The sequence below is a fragment of the Lycium ferocissimum genome, chromosome 8, assembly GCF_029784015.1.
Source record: "Lycium ferocissimum isolate CSIRO_LF1 chromosome 8, AGI_CSIRO_Lferr_CH_V1, whole genome shotgun sequence".
In the NCBI taxonomy this organism is placed as follows: Eukaryota; Viridiplantae; Streptophyta; class Magnoliopsida; order Solanales; family Solanaceae; genus Lycium; species Lycium ferocissimum.
This window is the reverse complement of record NC_081349.1, coordinates 35,554,998-35,572,121: the sequence shown is the minus strand read 5'-3', so window position 1 is coordinate 35,572,121 and position 17,124 is coordinate 35,554,998. Positions and strand designations below refer to the sequence as shown.

General features: G+C 37.3%; 1 protein-coding gene across 1 annotated transcript; it reads left to right on the top strand.

Annotated features, from left to right (window-relative positions):
• Positions 1 to 6,835: 6,835 nt before the first annotated feature.
• On the top strand, positions 6,836 to 17,072 carry LOC132068254 (26S proteasome non-ATPase regulatory subunit 1 homolog A-like). Its single transcript, XM_059461785.1, has 13 exons — positions 6,836 to 7,176; positions 10,853 to 10,916; positions 11,163 to 11,268; positions 11,656 to 11,767; positions 11,882 to 12,050; positions 12,559 to 13,001; positions 13,096 to 13,231; positions 13,338 to 13,586; positions 13,679 to 13,899; positions 14,743 to 15,001; positions 15,222 to 15,454; positions 15,540 to 16,056; positions 16,242 to 17,072. The coding sequence occupies exons 1-13, from the start codon at positions 7,019 to 7,021 to the stop codon at positions 16,560 to 16,562; spliced, it is 2,988 nt and encodes a 995-aa protein (XP_059317768.1). The 5' UTR covers positions 6,836 to 7,018; the 3' UTR covers positions 16,563 to 17,072.
• Positions 17,073 to 17,124: the final 52 nt, after the last annotated feature.

Below are 17,124 nucleotides of genomic sequence, written 5' to 3'. Positions count from 1 at the left end.
TTTTTTTTTCTGGTAATCAAAATTATATTTACCAAACTGGAAATTCTGCAAAAGTATCATATATAGACAACTTTTTTTTTTTTAATTATGGTTTTACATAACATATCAAATTAAAAAAATAGTAAATATTTGTTTCTCATGATCAATTTGGACTACAAATTTAATCCAAAACAACCTAACTTTTATATGGATCGAATTGGGTGGATCAAAATGGACTAAATTAGTAAATGAACGGGTCATTAATCCGCCCAAATGATGGATTATTTTTCATGGGTTAATTTTGTCAGCCCTTGGTGTCTGCACCAAATCAAACATTCATTTAACCATGGCGATTTTAAAATAAAATAAAAATACATATCACTTAATCGTGGTTATTAAGTGATAAATATTTGTATAAAATATTATATCTATTTAAATTATTGATTTGATATAAACATTGATAAGTATAAATTTCTTCCCATCACCCTATAGCTAGGCTATAGTCATATGAATATATATTGTTCAATATTTTCTTAAAATTATGATTCTATTGATTTTGCAGTAATATCATTTCCAAAAACGAATATTTACGTGGATGCTGCCACGTCTGACCTAGCCATCGGAGGAATGATGACCTCAAGGAAGTCAAAACAATAAATTGTGTTCAGGACAGTACATGTAGACTTTATGGTTGTGGTCTCTATTGCCACATGATTTGGATTAATGTTGGTACATGTTTGCCTATATAATCAAGAGCAGCTAAATATGAAGGAGAAGGCAATCGTTTTTAAAATAGTGCATTTTAATTATAACTTATAAATAAAAGTGTAATATCTGTTTTTTGATCTATTTGTATTTTACATGTGTGTTAATGTTGGACAATACTAATAGTCCAATGCGATTATGGAATTGTAATAATGCCTCTCTTGAATGAAAATTCCTCTCTATGTTGCTTATTTTCTTTACATTTTATATTCTTTTTCTTCTTTGAATGATTTATTATTTGAGTATTTTCGTTGTTATTGTAATGCATGCACATTGACGAGAAGAAACTGAAATAAAATAAACCCTCTATACTTTGAGATATAAAAATGGTTATACAAACCCAATAAAAGAAAGCCATTGTATTACTCTAAGGAGTCACGAGATGATTATGCTTTTTTTGTTTTTGTTTTTTGGTTTGGGGTGGTGAAAACAGATTTTCATACTCGGAAGTTTTTTTTTTTTTAATTCGCCTCATAGTCTCAAACTCATGTTCAAAACCAAACTCATGATCAATTACAAGCTCAATCTGAAGACCTTAAGCCACCAAAAAGAGGAACGAGAAGAGTAGGAAGAGGAAATAAAAAGCTCTAGCAACCTCCTCCATGAGAGTGAAGAAAATGATTTGGGATAAAGAAAAGGCCAGAAAAGGGACAAACTAAGGGAAGTCAATTATAGATCATAGACGAAGAAGATCCAGTTAAGAATGAGGAAAATACTATTAATTGTCCCACATCGGATATGAGATGGGTAATTGGTCTCCTTATATGAGCTTCGACAATCCTCATCCTATGAGCTAGCTTTTGGGGTTGAGTTAGATCTAAAATTCATTTCTTTATCAGATACCATAGAACTACCAAAAGCCTCTCGGAATGGTGTAGAGCAGGATCATAGTTCACAAGGAACTCAAAAGCAACAAGGTTGACCATACCATGAGACAATGTCCCCTGTTACCGCAGATACTACTTGAACCCACAGCATTGAAAGGAAGCTAGTACTGGATCTGGGACGAAACGTGTGCCACCTTTCGGATTTCGAGAGTCAAACGAGTTTTTTTTATCAAGATCTTTTCATATGCCTTTTAAATATTTTAAATTATCTATTATTGTGACTTTATTATAGTAATTTTTACGTAGTTTCAAATATATATATATATAAATTTTATTTCTAGAAAATAAGAGATTTCATGTCCAAATTCACGATCAAAATTAAAAATTAGACTCTCGAAATTAGTGCTGTGCCGCATAAATTGAGATAGTAGGGAGTAATTACTTTAAAATTGAAGAAGAGACGTGGTTCAGATTTAAACCACAATCAAGGATTAAGACCTTTCTGATGATAATAATGAGGATCATAGTGAAGAAGAATCAACAGGTGAAGAGGTAGCAAAAGTACATAAGAAATCAGTGAAAAGGAAGAGGAGCAAGTCGTAGATAACTTGATAAAGATATTTGCACCAGGTTCTAAGGAATCAATCGACCATGTCCTAAAAACACTGAGGAAGTTTTCAGCAGCAAGGCTTATTTCCAGAAGTGTAGAAGCACAAAAAAGGACAGAAAAAAAAAAAGGGGAGCACTACTGCAACTCAAGAATTGAAGAACAAGGAAAAACTGATTAACTCACCCTCAATTATTTTATAATGATTAAGTTCATGGAATATAAAAGAAGGTGCAGATGAAAGACTAACTCACTAGGTCAGACTATATAAAGTTGAATTTGTGACTCTTCAGGAACCTTTTCTAGCTTGTACCAAGATTGACAAGTATAAAAGAGGCTTAAGGTATGATCATGCGATATCAAATGAACACAGTAAGGTTTGGTGCCTTTGGAACTCCAATCTTAATTGCAATGTCATATAAAAAAGTAGACAATAGATTACAGTTAAATGAAACTACTTGGGAAGTAATAATTTCTTTTGGATTACAATAGTTTATTCAAGATATAGGGTCAATAAGAGAAATAAATTGTGACCATCAAAGGATGTGGTGCAGTGCATGAGGCTACTCCTTGCTTAACCAGAAGTCTCGAGTTCGAGCCCTGGGTATGAAAAAATCCTTGATAGAGAGCGCTACCCCCAGAAATGGACCTTACTCGGGGCGAATCCAGATATAGTCAGGCTCCAATGTGGGTACCGGGCACCGAGTTGGAAGCCAAAAATAAAAAATTTTGGACAAACTCAAACCCCTCAACTTTGTCACCCAAACAAGCTCTCTATAACAACCTTCAATAAAATGCGCATAACTCTTTGTAGGAATTTTTAAATAACGAATGGTTTGAAGTGTTGAAAACTAGACTCCAAAGACTTTAACGTGATGTACATAATACATAAAATCATTATACAATTGGAGAAATGATCATTCTTCCCTTAAACATTTCAAACTTGTTCCAAACTACTTCTTCTTCCCTCTTATAAACATCCATGAAACCTTCCAAACATGAGATTTATGTCTAATACACCTTCACCTCTTTCGAACACCCTTTTTCCCAACTTAAAACTGTGCGAGGGCATAATACCTAGGGAAAATTTTCCTGGGGCGTTATATTAAAGGAGATGGGGTGGGGGGGGGGGGGAGAGGATTAATGTCTTACTCATTTTTTGGTTTCTTAAAACTAGCCTAGGTTAAGAAGAAAGTGCTAAATAAAATATTGGAACCAGTCTATAATACTGATTCAACAAAGTCCTGCTGCCCTGTGCTAAAAGAAGATCGATGGATCGATGGTTGCCATTCCTGACCACCTTCACCCCAATTAGCTTGCCTGCTCTGATGATTGAGCACATAACAAAGGTGGTCAATGTTAAGGATAGTAGGCATGGACTGGCCTATGGTTTCTTTCTCTCCAAGGTGGTGTTTGAGCATTTTAAGAACAAGGCTGGAAAAGTGACAATAGGGACCAGAAAGCAGATATTCAATCAGGACACTCTTGAGGAGTGTGAATGTGTCCCCAAGAAGGGAGGAGTTGGGAGCAACTCCACAATCTCAAGTCTAATTGAGGCTCAGGAAAGGGCCACTGAGGAGATTACCAAGCTAAAGGCTGAAAATGCAATCCTCAAGACTGAGATTCAGAAGTGTGCAATGGGCGGAAAGGAACCTGGTGCAGTCGGGTCGCTAAAAGAGGAAAATGCTCAGCTAAAGGCTGAGGTGGAAAAGCTGAAGGCTAAGGTGGAGGAACTGACAGGGCAACTGGTCCAGGACCAGCGAGCTGCAAATGATAGGATCGATAAGCTTCTTAAGATAATCTTCTCTTACCGATCCAGTTCTCTCCTTCCTATGATCTCCTCCTAAATCCCCTGTTTTCCTACTCCCTTAACCATCCTTTTGACTCTCTTTTTTAATGACTGTGGTATTGCTGGCTGTTTAATTATCACATTTGGTACTTTTGAACTGCTAAGTTGCTTTTGATGTAATCAAAATTGGGTATTTTCTCTGATCTATGCAATGATATTTAACTTGTTTTCTTTGTGTTATTGCTTATGTTAGTGTTGCCCCAGTGGCCATGAGTTAATATTACTATTTTTATTTGCTTATGCTACTCTTACTATTTTCAATGATGCCAAAAGAGGGGAAGTAATTTAGGGGGGTCAATTAAGGTTGATACGATGCTGAAAAGTTGTTATGTTGTTGCTGATATGTTGTTATATTATAAGATAAGTCTGATTCTCAGGGGGAACAAGTGGGGATCTGGTTGTCGGGGGAATATCAATTATGGGTTTGTCATCATCAAAAAAGGGGAAATTGATAAGTTATGTTATTACATGTTTTGATGATTTAACAAACTGATTCGAGAAACCAGATATGTTTTTAGAGGAATCATATGGGATAAGGTTCCACTAGCATTGCGGTGGTCAACTCTACTACCAGAAGTCGCTTAACACCGTATTGACGGGCAAAAGAATGCAAAGAATAGAACTAGTGGACAATTCAAATCAAATGTCGCTTTCATATCAACACTTGCTAGAGTTTGAGCAAATCTTACTGCTGTGGGGCGTGGTTTTTAATCCCTAGAGTAAAGAGTTTTCCACATAAATATTTCGTGTTATTTACTTTCTGTCGTACTTAAGGGAATACATAGAGAACCTGGTTCTCTATACTGTTTGGTGGACTGTTATATTCTATCAGTAATGATTTCTTTTGGATTGCTATAGTCTATGCAAGATCTAAGGACAATAAGTCAAACCCCTCAACTCTGTCACCCAAACGGGCTCTCTAACAACCTTCAATAAAATGCTCATAACTCTTTGTAGAAATACATATAATATCATAGAGGTGGGCGTTCGGTTCTTCGATTCGGTTTTATCAAACTTCGGTTTGGCTATTTCGGTTTCGGTTTTTTGAAGGTGGACACCGAACACCGAACCCAACTAGTTCGGTTTGGTTATTTCGGTTTCGGTTTTTTGAAGTTTGGTTCGGTTCGGTTTTTTCAATTCGCTTTTTTTGATATGATATTAGAAGCGATTCCATTTACATTAATTCATATTCTCAAAAGCAACAAAACATAAAACTAACAAATTAAAATCAAAATCAAACAAACAGGATACACAAGAACAGAAAACCATAACCATAATATAGGATTACTAGGTGTTATATACATATGAAGAATAATTAAGAAAACACATAAAGGACATACATTAATCCTAAAGACACATCCTAGTCACCTTTCTTTGTTAAGGATATTTGATTTTTAATGAAGCAGAAAATTAGGGATACAAAAGCAAAAGAGAGCTTATTACAATTGGGTTTTTTTTTGAGCTTAAACTCAATGGGTCTGGACTATTTTAATTTTTTTGGGTTCTTCGGTTCTTCGGTTCGGCTATTTCGGTTTCGGTTTTTTGAAGGTGAACACCAAACACCGAACCAAACGAGTTCGGTTCGGTTCTTTCGGTTTCGGTTTCTTGAAGTTCGATTCGGTTCGGTCCGGTTTTCGATATTTATGCCCAGCCCTATAATATCATTATACAATGGGGGATATGATCATTATACATGAGATTTAGATGTTCTATACTTTCGCCGCTTTCGAGCGTTATACGCCGGGTGGGGGGGGGGGGGGGGATTAGGTCTTACTCAACTGTTGGCTTCTTAAAACTTTGCCTAGGTTAAGTAAGAAAGTGCTTAACAAAGTATTGGAACTAGTCGGTAGTACTGATTCAGCTAACTTCTGAAGTATATAAAATGCAGAAATAAACAAAAATTAAGAAATTTGATGATTATGATATTGTCAATTAAGGAACTTACATGTGGTTTTTGTAGAAATTGCGTCACGAATTTTGAGCAATCAACATTTTTTGGGCGATTAGAAACATAAGAAGAAAGTATACGGAGACAAACGCTTCCCATGTATACTCGGAGCATTTTTATGCACTCCGCCTGAGCCAAGCTCCGATGCGAATCTTGAGAAAGACTTTAAAATGTAGTACACACACCGTGTCTCTTATTTATTTTCTCTTTATTAAAATACTAGAAAAGGGCCCAATAACAATGTCAAAAATAACAATTTCAATTTTTTTCGTGGATTGCCCTTCATATGGACGGGTCTTTAATTTTTTCCCCTCAAATCGCTAGTTTTTAATTTTTGCCCCTCAAATCGCTAGTTTTTAATTTTTGCCCCTGCTTCTCATTTAATTAAAATTTGTGGGCCAAAGTATCCTTATTCGGTGATATACAAAACTAGAGATTCTGGGTTCGATCCCCAGCAGAGTTAAAAAAAAAAAAAAAAAACTATGCAAGACAAGGTTTCATAGAAACTATGCCTATTCGGGCAAAGTTACGTAGAAACTAGTTACATAAATATTTAACCTTTATTATATTAAAATATTATTTTTGATCCCTCTGTGTAGAAAATATATTGTATTTGACTATTTATACACTATATCACCGTCAAATATGGAATAACAATACAAATTTAGCATAATAAATGAGTAATTGAGTTATAGCAAATTTGTGAATATTCACAAAAAATTCAATTATTTAAAAATTTAATGTCCTTAATAAAATAATTTAAAAATTAAAATACAATATATCACTAAATTACCCCCCCCCCCCCCCCCAACTCCCCCCAAAAAAAAAAAAAAAAAAAAAAAACAAATCTTGGATTGAAGTCTCACCTTTTCCTCAAGAACAAGAAATCTTTTAACTTTTAAACTCAGAAACTCTCTCCTCTTCTCCATCAAGTTAGTCTTTCCTCTTTCTCTCCTAAAAAAACCCTAGCTTTTATCTCTGTTTTATGGTTTCTTCTCACAGATCCAAACTGTAAAACTCTACAACAGCTAAAAGTGATAACTATGGCGGCGGCAATTGCAGCCACGACGGTGAGCTCTGCCGGTGGTTTATTAGCGATGTTGAATGAAAGTCATCCACAGTTGAAACTCCACGCGCTTTCTAATCTCAATACCTTTGTTGATTACTTCTGGCCTGAAATTTCTACATCAGTATCTGTCATGTAATGCTTCCTCCCAATTTCACCTTCAATTATTAGTATTTACTTCGTTCCAATTTAAGTGTCTTACTTTGACTGGACACTGAATCCCCTTACTACATGGACGATTCTGACATAACACAGAGGCAATCTGTTATATTTTGTAGAGAGTCATCATTTAATCAATTCACTTGTTATTTGTGTAGTGCTCCCTATTTAAGTGTTTTAGTTTGACTGGGCATGGAGTAATACTCCCTCTGTCCCAATTTAGGTGTCTTAGTTTGACTTGGCATAAAGTTTTAAGGAATAAAGAGAGACTTTTAAATCTTGTGGTCCTGAATTTAATTATGGGTGTAACATACTAAAATGTCAATTTGAATCTTGTGACTTTAAACTTGTAAGGTAGTATGTTCGAATATTCAACTTACTAAATATAGAAAGAGACACTCGTAAAAGGAAAGTAAGACACTTAAATTGGGATAGAGGGATTAGTATTTTCTTTTGTTTTGTGCAATTGAAACTCCACGCGCTTTCTACATCAGTATCTGTCATGTAATGCTTCTAATTGCTTTCTACTTTCACCTCTAAATTAGTGTTATTTGTGTGCTAGTACTTCCTTTCTTCCAATTTAAGTGTCTTAGTTTGACTAGGCACGGAGTAGTACTCCCTCTGTCCCAATTTAGGTGTCTTAGTTTGACTGGACACATAGTTTAAGGAATAAAAAGAGCCTTTTGAATCTTGTGGTCTTAAATTAAAGATGTGTGTAATGTACTAAAATGCCCCTTGAATCTTGTGGAAGACTATGATTATGTGTGTTTTAGCAATCAAAGGGACAGAAAGAATGAATGTGAAAGACTAAAACTTTGGGGCCAATATTGGAGGAAAGTAGGAAAGCTACGACATTTACCTTTTTCTAATATCATATTATTATTAAAATCAAACTCTAGGGCACTAGATTTCGAGAGATAAGTGAAAACAACTCAAAATTAAGAAAATGTTGTCATTAGGACTGCATCCTACTATGTTCTTTCCTCCAAAGACACTATTTGGGTTATAACTGTAGAGTCAAACCTGTAGACTTTTCAAAGAAAGCGGTCTTTTTTTTTTATGACATGGGAACCCGCAGCCGCTACCCTTTGGGTGCGCATAGGGTAAATCCAGCTCCTGTGCAATAGCTCGCAAACCACACGGGAGATGTAACCCGCACTAGGCAAGCCCCGTGCGACGAGCTCGACCCAGAAGGCAAATCCCCTGCTGTCGTTGGCAGGGGGTTTCGAACCTGAGACCTCCATTATGAAAGCCCCATGCTCAACCAACTGAGCCACCCTTGCGGGTCAAAGAAAGTGGTCTTTTCTCTATTGGTTTTTGAAAGACTATGATTATGTGCCTTTTAGCAATCAAAGTGACAGAAAAGAAAAATGAAAAGACTCTTAACTTTGGCGCCAATATAGGAGGAAAGTAGGAAAGTTAAGGCATTTACCCAGTGAAGGTAACTAGCCAATTCCCCAAGGTCTAGTAAACTAAGGTGGTAGTGTAGACAAGGTTAGCTCTATGCCCTGACCTGAGGGCGGGAACCGTCTTATCTTAGGGTAGGGACAGTTTGTGTTCCTTTCCTGTCCGGTCAAGAAGGAACTGTGTAAAATGGAAGACTTGTAGCAGGAATTCTGTTAAAGCGAAGACTTTTAGCAGAAAGAGTTTTGGTTCCAAGGATAAAATCTTGGGGAGAAATTTGGAGGGGAGAACATTAAGCTGGGAAAAATGGAACCTTTTAGCCAGAAATCTTTTGGTAATGTCTTGTGCATGTGTTGATTTCTCTGGAGCCTGGAGGTATTATAACGCCTTCAGATATGCAAGTTAAAGCTGATGACATATTAATCGTAGTCATGCTAAGTCTATAATTGACTCTTAAATGCTTCTTGTTGTTCAGAAGTCAGAACACAATTCACTAGATCAAAAGAAATCTTAGATCGTTAACTTTGCATGAACTCTCCCAGAGAGTTGTTATTTTTATTTTTATTTTTTTATGGTAGAAGTTGTTTTCAGAGCTATATGAAAAGAGGATGTGTAAATGGTTAGTGTTTTGGTTTAAGATCAACTCGCTGTCATAGTGTACAAAGTACATTCATGTGTACAAGCAAAAGCATCTAATGGTTGGTCGATGGTTTATGCAAAAAGATCTTGTGTTCATAAGTGTATTAGAAAGTAATGACTTGTTGATTCTAAGTGCTGGTTCTGTGTGTAATGGCAATGTTACCAGCATTTTACTTTTGAGGAGAAAATTTTGTTCTCTGAAGAGCTTCATGTGGTCATGTTGAATACAAGAGGACTAAATATTCTGATAATTATTGTCCAGGCCATGGTAATTAGTAGGAGGATTTGATGAGCATACATTTTGTGCCTCATGGGTCCCTTTTCTCCCAGATATTTGGCATCAATTTTGGTTCCTTCTTTCCCCAACATGGGCATCAAATTTTGTCATATTCAGTGTTGCCAAAGGCGCACTTAAGCCCTGAAGCGATGTGCAAAACATATTGAGCACTTAGCGTCGCTTAGCGGGCTCTCAATATTGTCTTTAAGGCATACTTTTCCTTGCCAATGAGCGCAATTCTGAAAAGGCTACACAAAACAATTGATATTTCACTTTATCATAACTTTTTGGATTCTCTTTGTCCATATGTTTGTTATTCATGTTTATAATTATATTACTCTTCGACTACTTTTCTCTATTTGCACCTTTTTGCATTAAGCTTTATTTGCGCATAAAGCCCCCAACTGACCCTAGAACTTTTTCGCGCTTTCGCCTTTGATGACACTGGTAATATTTCCTTGTAACTACCGGTGAGTATGTCGGCCTGCTATTATGACCCTCTTGCCTTGTCACAGATGGTTTGGAACTGATTCCTATTGTTCCAACATTTTTTTGGCAGCTTCTCCATTTAAGTAAGGGTGTTAGTGTGTTTACCTAAATTAAAGATACATCTTCTCCCTGGTTCACTATTTAAATGGTATTCAAAGTTCTATTCATGTTATTTTTATTGCAAAGCCAACTAACCGAAATTTTGTTTGAGCTGATCAAAAGCTAATTGATAGTTGGAATTCGCAATCCTTATCAAGAAAAAAAAAAAAAAAAAAGATAGTTGGAATTCGCTATATATTTACCACACCAATTTTTTTGTTGTTTTTTTTTTCCCTTCTTTGGGAATCAAGAAATTCCCGAGGGTCAGTGGCACACGGTTTGAAACTCGGTGGATATAGGCCCGCACCTCTACCCTTCTCCAATTAAATACCATGCTTCTTTCTGCGGCAGGATATGAACCGGTTACGTGTGCCCAACCCCACATCATGCATTGCACTCTTACAACTAGATCAAAGCCTTGGGAGCTTATGACACCAAATTTCTTGTTGAGCAAAGATCAATTAACTTATGGACACTGCAGAATTGGTCAAGCTCAAGCTTTGACTATGTATTAGTTGATCTGGGTTAAGTCTTCAAGTTAGATAATGTATTCATGGAGCTTTTTACTCTTGTCTATCGAAGTGAGTATGTTGCACATAAGTTGTGTCTTATCCAAATTGGTAGGCTTTACCTTTCCTGTTGTACTTGTGATATATAAATTAGGATTAAGACCCTGTTGATTGATTGCGTATTCATTTTGTGTTTTATGATCTCCAAAGTTTTATTCTTAAAATTTGTTTGCAGAGAAAGCTTGTACGAGGATGAAGAGTTTGATCAAAGACAACTAGCAGGATTAGTTGCTTCAAAGGTCTCTTTTTAAATCTTTTTTTGTTTAGCATCAATTCCTCCCTACCTTATCCGATGGACCAAAAGAGAGGAGGTTAATTATTCTGCAGAGTAGAAAGCAAGATTCTATAGCCTTATTCATCTACTAGATAATTATTGGTGCAAAGGAAAATTGAGAGGGGTGTCATAGAAAGAACTGGTTTTGTTTCATAACATCATAACATGAAGAATTTCCCTCTGATCCTCTCACTTCTTTTTTTGTCTTCAGGTTTTCTATCATTTGGGCGAACATAATGACTCATTATCCTATGCCCTTGGAGCTGGCCCTCTTTTTGATGTTACTGAGGACTCTGACTATGTTCAAACTGTTCTTGGTATATTCAAATCTGTGCACTCACTTCCTATGAATTTCTGTCTTTGTATGCTCTTAGTTATTAAGATCCGTATGGTTGCAGCTCTTCGAGTAAGGACTTGCTTCCGCACCTGAAAATGTCTGTTGTTTCTGTATATCTAGGCCTGAATTTGTGTTATTCAGAGTGTCGTGGTGTTAAAACTACAAACTTGATACTAGAGATTTGGTGCTTTCTTGGGAAGTAGTGAAATAGATAAATTGTAAAACTTGATATGCATTGATTGAACTCTTCGAATGGAAGCTTTCACTTGTTTTAGTTACCGTATATTATATCATTTAGCTGCTCTTTCATTTTTTTTCATTTGTTAATATTATTGCGTTTTTCGATGTCTTTCTGTCTTCCTTTCAGCTAAAGCACTGGATGAATATGCAAGTCACAAGACTAAGGCAGCCGAGTCAAATGTTGAAGCTGCGAAGGCTGATCCTAGATTGGAGGCTATCGTTGAGAGAATGCTTGAGAAGTACGCAAATTTTTGTCTATATTATAATTGATAATGTCTGTACACTTCAAACTGTAAAATTAGTTGTTTTGGGTTTTCCCTGCTGTTTTACAATTACTTGCCGTCGTGCCTTAGGTGTATAGTGGATAAGAAGTATCAACAAGCCATTGGCATGGCCATTGAATGCAGAAGGCTGGATAAGGTTGCTGAAGCAATTGTGAGGAGTGATAATGTTGATGCAACTCTAGCATATTGCAGTAATGTCTCCCATAATTTCGTCAGTCGCAGAGTATATCGAAGTGAGGTATCGATTGTTACAATATGCACACCTATGTTGATCCTTGAACATGCTAGGCCTTGTCCCCCCCCCCCCCCCCCCCAATTTTTTGTTCTTTCCTCTCGCCTGTGTGTCTCTATAGTCTGATCTGTTTGCTTGAGTGTACCCAGAGACGCTGTCGCCCCCTGCCTGTTCCCATGACCGTGATAGTCACTGGAAAATGCACAATATTTTTGTAGTAGCTTATTTGTAATCCTCTGGCCCAATGTTTGAACATTACTCATATTAATGTGCTTGTCACATAGTACTAACTCTCTATCCAAAGTAGTCATTTATACCTCACCAATTCTTTCGGTGCATGATTTAACTTCTTCAAGTCCCTTCGCTGTAAGATCACCCCTCATATAAATCTGCATGTTGTCCTTGTTTCTTTGTATATAAAGGTGAAATTATTACCTTAAATTGAGAAACTACTGTTCACATTTGTATGCCCGTTTTAATAGAATACCTGTAATTTAATTGCTTCTCTCAACAGGTGCTTCGTCTTCTTGTTGAAGTGTATGAGAAGACACCATCTCCAAATTATTTGAGCATGTGTCAGTGGCTTATGTTTTTGGATAAGCCAGAGGATGTAGCAAGCATATTAGAGAAGCTTTTACGGTCTGAAAAGAAGGATGATGCACTACTGGCATTTCAAATAGCTTTTGACCTAGTAGAGAATGAGCACCAAGCTTTTCTTTTGAATGTGAGAGATCGGCTTTCCAGTCCAGAACTACCTGCTGAGCCTAATACTGCACAAACTGGAGATGCTACTGCTGCGGAGGATATTCCAATGACAGAGGAAACTCGGCCTTTGATTGAAACACATATAGATCCAAATGAAGCAATATATGCAGAGAGGCTGGGGAAACTCAAAGGGATTTTGTCTGGAGAAACTTCGATAAAGTTAACCTTGCAATTCTTGTACAGCCATAACAAGTAATATGAATGCCTTTTAAAGTTCTTTCTATGTTAGTTGTTTGACACATGAATGAAAACACTTAGCATATTTTTCTTTAATCTATGCGTACAGGTCAGATCTCCTTATTCTCAAGACAATAAAGCAGTCTGTTGAGATGAGAAACAGTGTGTGTCACAGTGCAACAATATATGCAAATGCTATTATGCATGCCGGAACAACTGTAGATACATTCCTTAGGGAGAACCTAGTGAGTAGTAGATTCTGAGTCTTTTGACAAATAACCTTCTCCTTCACTTATTGTGTATGTAGCACAACGGTTTGTTCTAACAGAAATGTTCTGCTTAAATTATCAGGACTGGCTGAGCCGGGCAACAAATTGGGCCAAATTTAGTGCAACAGCTGGATTAGGTGTTATTCACTGTGGCCACTTGCAGCAAGGGAGATCACTTATGGCCCCCTACTTGCCGCAGGGTGGAGCCGGGGGAGGTGGTAGTCCATATTCGGAAGGTGGTGCATTGTATGCTCTTGGGTTAATTCATGCAAACCATGGGGAGGGCATCAAGCAATTTCTTCGTGATAGTCTACAAAGTACCAATGTAGAGGTACTTGTATTTCTTAATTTAATCGTGTCTTATATTTGCTCCACCTATTGCCTTTTTTTTGTTATATTTTACCTTGCATCTTAATGCTGCAGGTTATTCAACATGGTGCCTGCTTAGGGCTTGGCTTGGCAGCTTTAGGAACTGCTGATGAAGACATTTACGAGGGCATTAAGGCTGTCCTATATACTGACAGTGCCGTTGCTGGAGAAGCTGCGGGTATTGGTATGGGTTTATTAATGGTTGGAACTGCAAGTGAGAAGGCAGCTGAGATGCTTGCTTATGCTCATGAGACGCAACACGAGAAGATAATCAGGTAAAGTTGACAGCTGAATACTTGTACTATCTCTTCATCTGATGGGTGTCTTTCGATTTTTATCTCTCAATATGAAATATCTTTGATTGCGTCTAGTAGAGACTATAATATTGATCAACATTATTGAAACTGCAAGAACGGAAAATCTGAATAATGGACTACATCATTTTGATTAACGTAAAACAAAGAAACCACTATATGCAAAGATTTATTAGATAGCATTTATAAAAGGGAACAATTGCAATTATGGATAAAGAACTCTGTAGGTATTTTGAATTGATTTGACTGGATAAAGTGAGGTCAAAACATTGAGAAATTAGAACTAAATAATGAGTCAAGTCAATAATTTTGTTGTCCTTATTGATTTTAGTTGATTAGTACTCCCTCCATCCAGTTTTACTTGTCCTCTATACTAATAACTAAGAATAGATGTCCACTTTTATTTGACCGGTTTAGAAAATCAAGAGATAATTTACCATTTCATACCTATTTTACCCTTATTAATTGTTGAGTTGGAAACTTCAAGGAATTGTTAGTGGCTGCACAACTTTTAAGGTACTTTGATTGGTATCAATCTCTAGGTTACTCAGCAATAATGAGGGATGATATAGTAAATTGTCTATTTTTGGCTCCTTAATAGGTGTGCCAAGTCAATACATGACTAGTAAAAATGGACGGAGGGAGTACAAAGCAAGAAAACTTAAAAATTCTGACCTATGTGTCTTTACATGAGTAGGTTACACCTGACTATGTTATTCAAAACCTTGGAGATGATTGAACTGTTTTTATATGTTAATATATGATTACATTTGCTTAACCGTTTCCTCCTGATATCACATGCAGGGGTTTGGCATTGGGGATAGCCCTCACTGTGTATGGAAGAGAAGAAGAAGCCGATACACTGATCGAGCAGATGACCAGGGATCAAGATCCTATATTGCGTTATGGTGGCATGTATGCTTTGGCGTTAGCATACAGGGGAACAGCAAATAATAAGGCTATTCGTCAGTTGCTGCATTTTGCTGTGTCAGATGTGAGTGATGACGTCAGGCGGACTGCAGTATTGGCACTTGGATTTGTTATGTATTCTGAACCAGAGCAGGTTGGTGCTTTTCTGATGCTGATTTCTTATGTGGTTATTAGCAATCTCGTTATGTTATTTTTGGTCTCATTTGTCAGCTGGATTACTACCTTGCACAGTCTTCTAGAAACAGAGCCATGTTTGGTTCTATGCACCTATCTTTCCCTCTCCAACGCAAGAAGATATAAGCTAAACTTCAGTTCTAAAAATGCTAATTGTGTTAATTGCGTTGGATTTGCAGATGCCTCGCATTGTCTCATTGTTATCTGAGTCTTACAATCCACATGTGCGCTATGGTGCGGCTATGGCAGTTGGCATTTCATGTGCTGGTACTGGTCTGAGTGAGGCAATCTCATTGTTGGAGCCTTTGACATCAGATGTAGTTGATTTTGTACGTCAAGGTGCTCTCATAGCTATGGCCATGGTGATGGTCCAAATAAGTGAAGCTAGTGATTCCCGTGTTGGTGCATTTAGGTAGTTTATCTATAAATGTCTGCGTCGAGTCTTTTTTGTTTCGTAATCTTATATTTTGTTGAGCTTTTTGCTTTTATCTGTTCAGGCGGCAATTAGAGAAAATTATCCTTGATAAGCATGAAGATACCATGAGTAAGATGGGTGCAATCTTGGCTTCAGGAATTCTTGATGCTGGTGGACGGAATGTGACAATAAAGTTACTTTCAAAGTCGAAACATGATAAAATTACTGCAGTTGTCGGACTAGCTGTTTTTAGTCAGTTTTGGTATTGGTATCCCCTTATATACTTCGTTAGCTTGGCATTCTCACCCACCGCTCTCATTGGGCTAAACTATGACCTAAAAGTGCCAAAATTTGATTTTGTATCACATGCTAAGCCGTCGCTGTTCGAGTATCCTAAGCCTACTACTGTAGCCACAACTACTTCTTCTGTAAAACTTCCTACAGCTGTTTTATCAACATCAGCAAGGGCCAAGGCCAGGGCTAGCAAGAAAGAGGCGGAGAAAGCTAATGCTGAGAAGGCATCTGGCGCGGAGTCATCTTCTGCTGCCACTAGTTCAGACAAGGGCAAGTCCTCTAGTAAAGGTGGAGAGTCTATGCAGGTTAGAGTAGTTTCCGTTCATCCATTTTCATTTCAAAGGTGGACTGCTGATAGGGGTTTTGTGATGCCTTGGGGAATTGTTGATGGGAATTAGAAAAATTGCTCTGCGCTCGATTCTATTTTTTATCACGCCGCTGATTAAACTGTCATTATTTGCTCACAAACTGTGACCTTTCTGATTGGCAGGTGGCTACTCCTGCAGAGAGGACGAATGAACCAGAGCCATCATTTGAGATTTTGACCAACCCTGCTAGGGTGGTTCCTACTCAGGAGAAGTACATAAAATTTTTGGAAGAAAGCAGATATTTGCCAATCAAATCATCACCTTCTGGCTTTGTGCTTCTGAAAGATCTACGTCCCGATGAACCTGAAGTATTGGCTCTTACTGATACACCCTCATCAACTACATCCAGTACTGGTGGATCAGCTGGACAACAGGGCTCGGCCTCAGCAGTGACTGCTGACGAGGAGCCTCAGCCACCACAGGCATTTGAATATACATCGTGATTTATGGTAATCTAAAAGCTTGGGTGAATGATTGGGTGTTAATTCAATGGAATCCATTTGAGGTGTTGTGCTGAATGGGAAGAGGTGAGAAGGACCAAACAGCAGTTTTTCGTGATCGAGTTGAATTTGAATGTAAGCTTCTTTCCTCTATAGAGACGAGCTTGTGGTTGTCATACTGGAAATTTTACTGTCGACGTCCTTTGTCTGATTCAGCTGTATTATAGAGTGCATATGTCCTTTTGCTTATCTTCGTGGATTATTATCGGGGAGCAGGATTCTACCATGTTTAAGACTTCCGATGGAAAGGCAGAGAAAGAGGATATTATGCTTCCTCAGACACTGTTTGGATGTATTTTGCTTCTTTCCCTTGTTAACATTATTATTACTTTACTTTTATAGGATAGGTGTAGTAAGAAATTGTCTACTGCAATGAATTGATTGCATTGATGCTATCAAGTATAACCAATCTGACATCTCTTATGCATCATCAATGTATTGCCTATGTATCAACACGTCTTTATCGTCCGCATATTTCCTAGGAGATATATGAGATTAAAAAAAA

What these genes read in the sequence shown, in the direction of transcription:
- LOC132068254 (XM_059461785.1), top strand. Translation starts at nt 7,019, where the DNA reads ATGGCGGCGGCAATTGCAGCCACGACGGTGAGCTCTGCCGGTGGTTTA. An exon ending in CAGGATTAGTTGCTTCAAAG is followed by an intron (nt 10,917 to 11,162) that starts GTCTCTTTTTAA and finishes TTTTGTCTTCAG; the next exon opens with GTTTTCTATCATTTGGGCGA. An exon ending in CATTCCTTAGGGAGAACCTA is followed by an intron (nt 13,232 to 13,337) that starts GTGAGTAGTAGA and finishes TTAAATTATCAG; the next exon opens with GACTGGCTGAGCCGGGCAAC.